The sequence below is a fragment of the Lepidochelys kempii genome, chromosome 1, assembly GCF_965140265.1.
Source record: "Lepidochelys kempii isolate rLepKem1 chromosome 1, rLepKem1.hap2, whole genome shotgun sequence".
NCBI lineage: Eukaryota > Metazoa > Chordata > Testudines > Cheloniidae > Lepidochelys > Lepidochelys kempii.
In genome coordinates, this window is record NC_133256.1 from 225,642,190 (window position 1) to 225,655,604 (window position 13,415).

Genomic DNA, 13,415 nt, shown 5'->3' on the forward strand with positions numbered 1-13,415 from the left:
TTGAATGCAAGTTTTTTTTTGTACATAATTCTACATTTGTAAATTCAACTTTCATGACCAAGAGATTGCACTACTGTACTTTTGTTAGGTGAATTGAAAAATACTATTTCTTTTTTACAGTGCAAACATTATCAAAAATAAATATGAAGTAAGCACTGTACAGTTTGTATTGTGTTGTAATTTAAATCAATACATTTGAAAATGTAGACAACATCCAAAAATATTTAAATAAATGGCATTCTATTATTGTTTAACAGAGTGATTAATTGCGATTAAAGTGTAAATTAAAAGCATCATATGACATACTCTCATTGACGCATGTGAAATATATGTGTGAAACTCATGTTAGTGAGGAGAACCACACCACTTTATCTCCACATAGGGACTGTGTGCTGAGCAGCTGCACAAGAGTTCCTGCACTTCCCCTGCACTTTGGGAGGAAAGCTTTCTGTGCTAGCCCTGCATATGCCCAGTATGGAAGATTAGGCTGGAAGAGGAGCTGCAGATCTGCATTTACAGAAACCAATGGTCCCAATATCCTGGCAATGGGGACACAGAGGTTGCAGCAACTTGCACCCTGGCCCTGTGTTGGGAGGAAATCATATTAGTCATAAGTATTTTTAAATATGATTTTTTCCAGAAAATTGGGTTCCAAAATAGTTTATAACATGGTTAACTAGTTTATGCTAGCCAAAGAAGCCAGTGTGGAACCTATTAGTGCTTTCTGGGAAGAGTAACGTTTGAAAATAATTTCAGCTAACATATTTCCCTTCTATTCTAGATAAGGGTGGCCATCTATACCCAGTGAATTTTTTGGTGGGGTATGGAGAACAAGCTTGCAGTGCTGCTCCCCTTGCAACATCTGTTTGGCAGCTGATCAGGTGATTTCAATTTCCATTTCTATCAAATCTTTCACCTTTCAACAAGCACTGAAAACACTTAAAAAAACCCAACACAGTGACCTTAGTATTTTTATTGTTGGAAAAACTAACAATGGCTATAGTGACTACACCTAACTTTAATTGGGAGTACTAATAAAATTAATTTAATTCTATTTATATATATAAAAATTATGGATAAATGTGCAGAAACATTTCATTTTTCTTTGCTCTTAACAATAGCAATTACTCCTCCCATACTCCCTCTTGCATTGTAAAATAGAGTATGGTCTCTGAAAAGCATATAAAGATATCTGACAGTCATGCTGTAATCTCAATATTTCTGTAGCCTGTGAAAGGAAGGTTTCAGTCAAAATATGAACTTCAATGTATAAAAAGGAGTAGTGAAAATCTGAAATACAAATTAAAAAAATATCACAATGGGCTAAATTCCATTAGGATGGAATCACCCCAGGAATTGATTTGGTCCAACAATGTCTCTAAATTAGCACTCAAATAATCATTTCAGTGTTATTTGCGGTTATTTTCCTTTTCCTCCTGAGAACAGTTAATTATAAAAATATCCCTCAAACCAAAAATATGAATTAGCAGCAATCTCTATTTCTCATTAATTACAAGGAATAACAATCATCAGGCTTATAACTTACAAGTATGTGCCATCAGGAAGATATGGGTTTGTTTTAATGCAGAAATATCTTAACTGGAAATTTGGGGAAAAACATAGTAAAGCAGTGAAAGTTAATCAAACTTTATTTCTACAAACCTTACATAAATTTATATTTCAGAGAGTGGATGTGTCCCATATGTCACCGGCTAGTTGTATTAAACTGTGTGAAATATTGGCCTGTTGGAAAATTTGAATACACTTCCTCCTGAAGATAAATTTTTCTAGAAATAAATCAAATAGAATCAATTAGTAAATGTTTTAAATTTCTGAATATTGTTAAAATAAAAGTGAAACACAATCCTGTACAAATATTACACTAACACTACATATTTTAGTTATATAATAAATCAAAATAAATATAGCTCAATTTTCTCATGACATAAAAATTCTTTTCCCCCCTAAAATCATGTTCCCAAAATGTCACTATGCCTGTGTTGGGAAAACAGTATTAATGTAGCCTGAGAATTCTTTCATATTGTTTTAAGACCAGGAACTTGTCAGGTACAGGAATTTCTTGCACAAAATCTAGGCATGCACTGAAAAATCAAAGAGTTAAAGACTGGGATTTTGATACTGGCTTGCAGTGATGGGTTTTTTGTTTTTTAGTTTTTCTTTATCCTCACAGCAAGCATACATATCTGTCCACTGTTAAGGTAGTTTATGACAATACTTAATGGTTCTTTATGGCTGAACTCTGCCATTGGGCCTTATCCTGAGCTGTTGTTGGCATAGCTCTACTGAACTCAATGGAGTCCCATCCTTTTTGACTCCAAGAGAGTCCAAGAGAGTGAGCTGAATCAACTAGACACATATATAGTATTAAGAAAACTTTCATTGTACTTATTACCCTTTTCTGACTATTACAAAAGAGAAGGTAAAGGGGTGACTTGATTACAGTCTAAGTATCTACATGGGGAACAAATATTTAATAATGGGCTCTCCAATCTAGCAGAGAAAGGTTTAACATTATCCAGTGCATAGGTGCCGACTTCTAGTTTTCTCTGGGAATGCTCCTCCCCGAGGCCCCGCCTCCACTCAGCCTCCCCTTCCAATGCCTTACCTTCACTTCATCTCTTCCTGCCCCCGCTCGACCCCCCCCTTGCCGATCAGGTGTTTGGGAGTGCCCTGATTAGCTCAGCGGGGGCGCTGTCAAACAGCTGTGGCTGGCGGATGCTGAGCACCCAGTATTTTTTTCCCCACAGGGTTGGCACTTATGATCTAGTGGCTGGAGTCGAAGCTACACAAATTCAGACTGGAAATAAGGTGTAAATTTTTAACAGTGACAGCAATTAACCATTGGAACAATTTACCAAGGATTATGGAGGATTCTCCATCACTGACCATTTTAAAATCAAGATTGGATGTTTTTCTAAAACATATGCTCTAGGAATTATTTTGGGGAAGTTCTATGGCTTGTGTTATACAGGAGGTCAGACCAGATGATCATAATGGTCCCTTTGGCCTTGGAATCTATGCATATTTTCCCCACTTTTCTATCTTTATTCTGCTATGTACAATGAACATAATGTGACACTTACTGACAAGTTCTGCTGAGGTCATAGTGTATTTGAGCCATTATTCCCAACGTGTAACTTAGGAACAGTAACAGGATAGTCTCTTGAGAAGAGTTTTCTTTTTTTCTCATACTACAAAATTTAGACACTTGCTCCAAATTTGCGATTTTTTTTTTTTTAAAATGCAATCAATGTCAAAACATCTTATGACAAGTACAGCAGGCTCGCTAAGCAATTTTATAATGCCAAGCTGTTGTCAATGGGAAAGACTTTATCTGATATAGATTAATCCCTCTGGGTACTTACTTTGATTTCTGCTCCTGGGAGAGTTGTGCATTAGCATTATCCAGAGTTCTGCGAAGTTCTCGATTTAGTCGCTGTTGATGCCGCTCAAAAAGAAGTTGTGCTCTGGCGCCCTGTATACGTTGCCTGTCCCACTCTGCATTTCTTTGCCGTTCTTCCTCCTGCAGCCTCTGGAGGAAGAAATGAAATGTTTGCTTTCTTTTCACAATCACAGATAAAACAATATTTAAATAGTCTTATTAGCAAATTCACTCATGTGATGAGCTCATTTGTCTTTAATGGGCTTGATTCACCCCTGCTATGACAGAAGGATTCACATTGCACCCTCCTCCACCAGCAGTAGCTGTTGTGTCCTGGGGGAAATTCAGCCCACATGGGGAACGCAGGCAATGGTTTCATTACACCCTCCCTCAGGGGATTATGCTCAGGGGAAGACAGCTTTTAATGCAGTCAAAGCTCTCTGTAGGAGACCCACTAAAGGACTGTATCTGAGAAGATTCACTAAACTGGTACAAATCTGGTCAAGCTGCCCATGTTCTCTTCATGGCCAGTGCTGTCTACATTGGAAGTTGTGCTGGCAGCTCAGTGTCTCCTTGTAGAAAGGGGGTTGTAGTACTGTGCACTTCCTTCTCCAGGTGGATTTCAGAGTAAATCAAGCCCATTATCTGTTGTCTTGGCATAATTTTTGACTCAAACTTCCTTCTCCTCCAATACATCCTATATTTACAAATTGTCTGTCACTACCTCCGATCATATTCCCCTTGTGCATCACAGCTTTGATACCACCTTTTAGACATATTCAGACGAGGCAGCTCTACACTGTGTACATCTGTCAATCAAAATTAAACTGCTTTTGGTGTCTCTGTGAAAAGACTAACAGTTGTTCAGGACTGGTGAAACTGTTAAGAAAATAAGTTCTTGTCATATTAACTAGATCCTTTATGATGATCATTACCATGCTGGTATGAAACACAGCCCCTAGAATTTAAGAGAATTTATCTATTGACAGATTTGTCTCTAAAAAAAATTGCACAGAGAACACTATATTAAAAGAACATTATTAAGGTTGCAATATCAAAAGTTAGGATATGCCAGAATTAAGATTGCTTTTGAACCTTAACTTGCCCCCTTATGTATTTGAATTAGGATAGTATGTGATTATGTAATTAAGACATTTCTTTTCCCCCTGCAGGACTCCTCTTTCATTCAGTACACAAAATGGATAGCGATCACTTAGTGAGCAGCGATTTCAATATTTTCTCCTCTTTGTTCACTATATGGCCATATGTCCCATTTACGGCACGCTATTTAAACCCTTCTCTGAAAAGAGAATTATTCATTTTCTCATGGGCTTTTCTCTGGCATTCTGGCTTTCCTCCCTACCCTGCCCATATTCCCCCATCAGTTTACCGTCCCAGTCTCCTTGTCCAAAATTCCTAGTTTCTCTCCATCCCCCCAGCTTCTCATCAGATCCAGTGTTTCCCTCCCCTCTCCTGGCTATCAGTCCCAGTCTCAACTGTCTTGCCCAGTCTGTCCCAGTCTTCCACTCCCAGTCCCGCCTCCAGTCACAAGTTTACTTTCTCCCACACTCCAGTCCCAATCTCATCAGGCTCCTTGTTCCAATGTGCTAATTTCTCTCCCCTTCAGTGTGGTTCTTGTCCTTCCGCATTCTAATTAGACTGCTTCCTACTCCATGCTCCCTTGGTGCCAGCAGGACAGTTACTGAAAGCACAGGAGAGACAGACTCCTTGAATTCAATCTAGTGCATGGCCCTACCCTAGCCCAGAACATCTGGGAACAGCAATTCCAAGGAGAGGCCAGCCCCCATAACCCTGGGCTGAAACCTAATCAGGCACAATGTGGGACTGGTGCACAGGGAGTCTGATCAGCACTAGGAGTTGACAGATGAAGCATGTTCAGTGAGAATGGAATCTTCACAGATTTTAGCTGTGAAACTAACAATTCTACTGAGCATGTACAAACGGAGATTTTTCAAAGGCTTATAACTTGGCCAAATTTGGGTGGATTTTCACAGGAACAGCAAAAGGAACATCCCTGACGCAAAGAATACCCCTGCCAAATTTCAAGTCCCCGATACAAAGCATGGGGGCATGAGAGCTTCTCAAAGAAAATGTTGCCAGAATTTAACATGGCAAAACATCGTATTTTTCACTAGCCTCGTTCTTGGAAATGTCTGGACCATTTTGGATTAACTTTTTCAAACAAATTCATCCTGAAGAAGAGGTGTTGCACAGAAAAATTCAGCCCAATCAGTTGAAGTTTGGCTGTTATAAAGCTATAAGCTACTGAAAACGGGATCTTACAATGGGAAGTGTCAAGCCACTTAATAATTGGCGGTGCTACCAGCCCTGTCTATGCTACTACTCCAACTAATACAGATAAGCAAATGGGTTTGAATACCAGTTTCTCCAGAACTTGTTGTTGCTGAGTGTAACGTATTGCCTTCAACTGATCCTGGTTCATTCCTTTCCATCTATCAGTAATCACACGATGTCGCCCAAACGAACTGGCTGCTTGTTCTGGGTTTTCAGAAAGCAAGTCTCCTCGAAGGAGGTTAGAAATTTCAGCCACATTATCTTCTTCTTCCTGACGCTTTTCTAGCATTTTTCTTTCTGCAAATTCTACAGCCTTTAAAAAAAAAAAAGTGGGTATGGAAGGAGAAAGCTGAGACCATTTTCTTTAAAAAGAAAATACCGATTTCATACTGCAAGAAAGTTAGTGAATCAATCATCCTGTCACTGAATTTTCTTTCCAAACTGCATGTGATTGTCAATAGCATTGTATAAATGCACTATGTTCATGTGGATTAAGAATGCTGAAAATCTGAAGGGATGTCCCCTTATTGCTTTCATAGGTTGGACCAAAAGCAGTTTGGAGAACTAGCTGTATGTTGTAAAACAAAGCCAGAATTATGTCAAAATTAATTCTACGTTTATTCACAAACAGAACAAGCAGTCAAGCATACTCACATGGACTTGTTAGTCAGATGTCAGACATCACATGAAGGAAAACGGACTAAAATTCACAATTCTCAGTTACTAGTTCAAACATCCTAAATACATATTCCAAACAAAAATTATGTGGGTTTCATGATTAAGCACTCAAAAATGAGGAAATGCCAACATGAAGTTTGGTATGCTCCCCTGTGTGAATGCATTACAATACAGTCTTCAAGTACATGATCACATGCTAATACTACAACTATATTCAGATTATATATATGTCCTATGCAAATCACTCAACTCTGGCTACTATCACTCTCTGCTTCTCAAGCTCCTTAGCCACATGGTGACTACAAACATGCTACACTCAAAATTTGTTTCCTCACTCCCATATCAGCCCACATAAACTTCAGACATTAAATAAGACAATTTTAAAGGAGTTGCTCTTAATTGGGGAAGAAAGTAGGATTTTTTTTTTATGGGAGGGAGATAGCAGGAAGGCTAAAGTTAAATTGAGTGACACAGTGGACAGTGTCAGAAGCTGAGTCAGACTTCTTTGTTCTAGACAGCTCTCTCAGAGAACTAAGGCAAAAGGAAGAAGAGCAATATAGTAACTTGAGAGAGCTTCCTGTTAATTCAATAATTACCACATCCTGGGCTAATAAACTCTCAGACTAAACAGAAACAGTTTAGCGATAGGCCTTGAAGTGTATATATAGTAACATTATTATCTCACAGAAAACAACCTCAAATGATCACTTACATTATAGCCTGTATAGCTCAGTGCAGAAGAAATATTTGAAAAGGAAAGCACCAAATGTGAAATAACAGGCGAATGTGCTCATTCTGTTTTTTAAAATATATAGCTTTTACTTACTTGATTGATTTTTTTCCCCAGAATATTAACAAATAGCTTAAGTGCACTGTGCAAAGTATACAATACAAAATATCAAACAGAATATTTGTAAATCAAGTAGTAAAAAAAAAAAGTATCTGAATCACTTGTATTTTAGAATTAGAATTAAACTATTTAACAAGTTATAGTTTTAACTTAGATCCTGTAAACATTTTTAATCTAAAAATGTAAACTCCTTTGTGATGGGGTTTTTATCTTACACAGGTTGTAAAAGGATTAATATAGACCTCATAGACCAATTAACCAGCCTGGGTGCACCTGGAGGGTGAGCCAGGACTAACTGGAAATAAAGCCCAACTGGGATAGAGAAGAGTTTTGCCTCTATATAAAGCTGGGTGAGCACTGCTGGGGGAAAACCAGAAGAGAAAAGATAGGAAGTGCTCTCTCTCTGGGAAGCAGCCTGCAAAGAAGACCAAGATAGAGAGAGACCAGATATGCTTCTCCAGGGATGAGCTGAAAGCCTGAGTAAGATGGAGAGCCTGATGAGTTGGAGCCTGTGGGAAACCCTGAGTAAGGGGAGGAGTGTGCCTTGGATCAGGAGACTGTCTGAACCAGGGAGAAGCAGCAGCAGAGGCACTCCTTCACCAAGGTGATTGCCTGGTGAGTTGGTTATATATATATTTTGTTGGATTTTGATAAAGCCCACTGTGGCTCTGAAAGGTGAGGGAAACTGAGGCAAAAGTTGCTGTAGTGCCACAGCCAGCCAGGAGGGGACATCATGGTGCAGCAATTTTGCCACATCTGGATAAGACCATATACTCTATTTTAGCTCAAGAAAGGAATTCCCACTTTTAGAGATTAAAATAAATCAAGCAAATCACATTCAAAACAGCAGCAGAGCTGAACTTTAGACACATCAGCCACCAGCTCTGCCATCTCCACATGTGGTACTCTTTCAGGAATTAAGGGTCAACTCCTAGTCCCACTGAAGTCAATGGCAATGGAAGTTTTGCACAGGCTTCATTGTGACCAGGATTTGGCTGCTTCATTGTGATCAGGATTTGGCCCAAAAATCTACTCCCTTGAAGAATTTTCCCAGAAGTCAGTAGCTTTTTATTCCAGGAATAAAGGATTATAAATTTCCAAGAACAGAAAAACAATTTTCAACCTAATGACCTTTATGAACAATTATCTAAAATATGATTTGTGTATGTGATGGCATTCTGTTCTTTTTAGCTAAATGAATAATAGCCTTACTTTAGTGAGCATTTAGTTCTGGAGTTATCCCAAAATAAATAATTTATAGAAGGGATACTTTGGATGGATCCTACATATCATCATATCCCTTTAAATATTTGAGCACTCTCCCCTCCCCACTGCAAACCATGTTATTGTTACGGTTTCAGTTTTGCTGGCGAGAACAATAAAGGGAGCATAGCTGACAGCTGTGTGTCCATCAGCTCCCTCTGTGTCTGTATCTAACTCCTTCTCTGCTGGCTCCAGAAACACAACATTGGCAGCAAGGACCTTCTATCCCAACAAGTGTCCAGGGCTTCCATTGCCTAAATAGAACAAAGAATAAAATTTTGAAAAAGGGGACAAAATTCACCTAGAGGCACAGGGTGACAGCTTGCTGTTTTTTGCTTCTGGGACAGTGTGAACCAGCCAGCTTCAGAGGAGGAATTAGGCAAATAAAGATACAACCCAGGATAAGAGTACTGCAATTACTGCTGGAACTGTTTAGAAAACTTCAGAGCAGTGAAGGGGAAGCAGCTAACTTTGTTGATCAGGTGCAAGCAGGCAGAGAAAAGGCTGAGCCTGCATTGAGAGTCTAGAGCCAGCAGAGGGAGCCCAGTGCAGCCAAAGGAAGAATTCTGCATTTTGCAGTATAAGCACCCAGCCAACAGAGGGTGATCCAGTGAGGATAGTACACCATTTAAAAAAACCCAGAATTTCCCTGAGGAAGAGACTTCCAGGAGGTGTAAAATTCAAAACAAGAGCAGTGAAATAGCACCTTTTGTGGGCAATGTTATGAATTTGACAACAGCCGTGACTCCTGGGTGGTGTACCTCAATGTTTTGAGTAATTTGTAACCTGCAGCACCATTCCCAATGGACAAAGAGTTTCAACCTTGCTGACAATAATGGGTCCAAAGGCATATGGACTGATGCATAACCTGTTGTCTCAAACTGTTCCCAGAACCGCCACGTACACTGCAATTACAGCAGCAATGCAAAAATATTTTTCTCCTTGCCATCAATGATAGCAGAACAATATCGGTTTCATCAGCGAGATCAGAGAAGTGGAGAGTTGGTAGCACAGTTTATTGTTGCTCTAAGGAAACTGTCAGAGCATTGTCAGTTTGGACAAACATTAAGTGATGCCCTACCTGACCAATTAGTCTTTGGATTATGCAGTGACCAGGTCCAGGAGAAGTACCGACTGTATTAGCACTTACATTCAAGAAGGCTGTTGAAGTAGCAGTTGCCATGGAGACCTTAGGGAAGAATTCTTTGGCATTTAGTGTGAACTGGAAAGTTACCTCCTACATCGGCAAGATAGAGGATCATGGGAACGCAAGGAATTTCCACGTGCCCATGGTGCACAAACTGCTCATGCTGAAAAGGACTGCTGGAGACGCCAGGTTATTGGCAGAAAATGCCAGAAGAAAGGACACATTACTGTGAACTGTCACACGGTTCAGCAACAAAGGGTAACTTTACAACCAAGAAGACACCTATGAAGGATGAACCTAAAAGGATGGAAGCTGGGAATTCATAATGTAGAAAAAGGTACAAGCTCTAATGACACTGATCAAGAACCAGAACACCACATGTTATCGCCAGCTGGAGTCAGACATTACATCTGGATCACACCCTCAATTGTAGAAGTTCTGACAAGAATCTAGCTTAATACTGGAGCTGCCATCTCACTGACTTCTGCATCTGCCTTTCACTAGACACTGTCACAAGTTCCTCTAGAAAAAACCTCTAAGGTTTGGAAGACCTATGTCAGCAAAAAGTTAGTCCCCAAAGGGGTACTTCAGGTGAAAGTTCAGCTAGATGGACAGTCAGTCATTTTACCCTTGTATGGGATTGAAAGAAAGTATCCACGATTATTTGGCAGACCTTGGCTTGAGAAGTTCAAGGTGAACTGGACAGAAATGAAAGCAATCATGAAAGCACCCCAAAATTGTCAAGAAATACAAGTTATTAGTCAAACAAAATAAGAAGTGCTTAGTACCAGACCTTTTTGCGCTGAAGGTGCTGCCTTGGTGTAAAAAGCATTATGAATTTGTTGAGAACTTTAACTGCTCCCAACAAAGGGCTAAAAGGAATGCATCGGAGATGTTACTGAAGACCTTGTGACAGTCTTGCAAAGGACCTAGAGTGATTTGGATAGATAGACCAGCATCCAGAATTACTGTCTCCATCTCTGTCACAAATGCAGGTGGGGGAAATCACAAGCCTTGCTTGGAGTCAGTGGCTTTGATAACAGTTCTCTAGAGAGCTACTGGTTCCCTCTCAACACTACCTGGCTTGGCTTCTGCCGAGGATATGCATCATCCAATAAGTCAAAGCTCCGTTCTCCTGACTTCAAGCATCAAGGCTCATGTCAAGCCTTCTGGGCCAGCCTTAGGCAAATGTTACAGGAGTCTCCCTGGAGTGCCTTGAGCAGGACTTAGGCCTTGTCTACATACCAACTTGCACCAGTCCTGTGTGGAAATTTTATTTTGGTCTGAGTGATTTATTTTGGTTTAGCTAAAACACTTTGGTTTAACTAAACACACTGAACCAAAATAAATATGGCTCAACCAAAATTAGTGTGTCCACATAGCATTTTGCACCTTTTTAACTAAATCAGTTTAAAAGAACACCATTAGATAAACTGGTGTAACTCTGCATCTTGACAAGCCCATAGAAGCATTCTCCACTCTCTTAGATCCCAGGGTGACATATGGTCCTTAACTTCACAGTTAACTGCAAAGAAGACCATGCAGTGGATTGGTTGTCCATCACTGACCTAGACTTGCTGGAAGAACATGATTAGAAGCCATTGAGTGGTTTCCTTCTTCCTTAGGTGCTCAAGAGATTGATGTTCTGCAAACAGAACATAGCACAAAACAAAAAGAGAAAACAGTGAGACTGAGCTGAAGAGATGGTATATCAGGGTACCAAAGTGAATTGCTGGAGCACAGCAGAGGCGCTGAAGAAAGCATTGAAGAATATATAAAAACTAACACCAAAAGTGCCAAGACATGTTCCAGAAACATGCAAAACACAAGTACTGAAGTGCCACAAAACAGAGGTTCTGGAACACTAAAACAGACCCCAAGAGCAGACTTGAAAGTGTTGCAGACAGAGGCAACAAAGTGCCAGGGCAGGTGATGAAGTAAGAGCCAAAGTGCTGCCGCTGAGCACTGACCAAAGAGCCTGAGGCAAATGATCTCACAAAACTAAGGTAAAAGACATTTGGACCTGCCTGAAAGACCTGGATGCAGAAAGGATACCTGATGCACAAGGAGCATGCCTCTGAGAATGGTAGGCGTGAAACTGGAGAGATGCAGCTCCTACATGGAGTTTCTTTGCTGAGTGAAATCAAGAAGGAACCAGATGGAAAGTACCAAGGATAATTAAGTTCAGCAGTGCTCTACCCCACTACTGCTGCCTGAGGGACCAAAACTCTTCAAGAGTTTGGGAAGGTCCAAGTGCCTCATGATAGCAAGCTAAGATCTAGGAGTGAGAATCTTGGCAGAGGAGATATCTATGTTTATACAGACTATTCTTTGTTTGTCTTATCTTTTATTAGCTACCTAACCTGAAGTAGAGCCATTATCAGATTATACAGCAATGTAGGGGAGACAAAACTACTTAAGGGCAAAGAATAATGGGACAAAGACAATTATTAATTGGTTACAGAGATTTGCCTGTACGATTAATTAATAATGGTTATTTTGTTATTCAGACCCAATTTGGGGCTCTTTGTAAAGTAAGATCATAAACTAATCATCATAATTCCCTTTTGGGGGGAAAAAAGATGGCAGGAGAGAAATAGAGAAAAAAGTGACAGTGAAAAGAGGACCAAAGGAAAGCCAGACAGCCACATAAAAGAGGCTAAGAAAGGAATGATAGGATAGAGAAGGAAGAGATGAGTTGAGAAAATGGGAGGGGTCCAGGGTTTTGGAAGGGCACCACAAAAAATATTACCTCAGAGAGAATGTAATTGATTATTCTGATTCTTTCAAAAATGACAACCATATAACCATACACTTATCTTGGTTGTTTTGAGTGCAAATTTTGTTCTATTGCTACCAGGCTCACCAAATCAGAGTACAACTCTTGGGAGATGGGTGTACTTGGAACTTCCCCTGTTGTAGAATTGGATGTTTGGCTACAATCAGAGCTCTACCCAACCAAAAATTTTCAGAGGATTTCAGTTTCCAGGACAGATTGGTTAGGCCTAGCATGGCCTGGCCAGCCTGCAATTCACCTTGACTGAGAGAGAGAGAAATTGGCTCAAATATTTCTCTGTCCAGAAAAAAAATAGATCAAAAGGCAGTTCCACAGCATGTGGTACAAGTTCATGCCTGCAGAACCAGCATTTGTCAGATGTGGCTGCTCCAGACCTGAAAAGTCTAGACGGAGTCCAGTGCATCCTCCAAAGGATTTTCTGCTAGATCAATCTTAACTGTAATTCTAGTCAGAAATGCTGTATATTGGAATAAATCTGATTCCACAGAATGTTGGTAATGGAAATTCACAGCTCATGTTCCCAGTCATTGCTGACTGCCAATTTGCCTGATAGGCAGGAAATATAACTTTTTCAGAACTCTCTAGAAGCTGGGGGGGTCTGATGCTGCAGAGGCATCTGGCCCAAACTGGTGTTGCAGGGCATGGTTAAATTAAAAGTATTGACATTCCTTCTTTGGGTCCAGTTGAAATTTCCCCTTAAGGCGAGGAAAGAGCATGAAGTAATTGCTTTCAAATAGATGGTTTATGCTCAAAATCCCTTTTTGAATCTAATTGGGCTATAGGATGGATTTATAGGCAATTAACATTTTGGAGTAACCTGAATCTAAATGTGATAAGGGATGACATTTAAACTTGGAAGCAACCAGATACCCAACTTTCCTAATGGTCAAAATTGTGACCATCTTCTCCATAAGGACACAACAGAAGTCCAAGTTTAGGAATCATGCTAGTGGTGGGTTTC

At 40.0% G+C, this 13,415-nt stretch overlaps 1 protein-coding gene across 1 annotated transcript in view; it reads right to left on the bottom strand.

Annotated features, from left to right (window-relative positions):
* Positions 1-220: 220 nt before the first annotated feature.
* Positions 221-13,415, bottom strand: part of RIBC2 (RIB43A domain with coiled-coils 2) — a 31,532-nt gene continuing 18,337 nt past the window's right edge. Inside the window, exons 5-7 of the mRNA XM_073315989.1 lie at positions 5,805-6,032; positions 3,387-3,553; positions 221-1,787 (exon numbers count right to left, since the gene is read on the bottom strand). Of these exons, the coding sequence (XP_073172090.1) occupies positions 1,706-1,787; positions 3,387-3,553; positions 5,805-6,032 (477 nt within the window). The 3' untranslated portion in view covers positions 221-1,705. The remainder of the gene's footprint in view (positions 1,788-3,386; positions 3,554-5,804; positions 6,033-13,415) is intronic.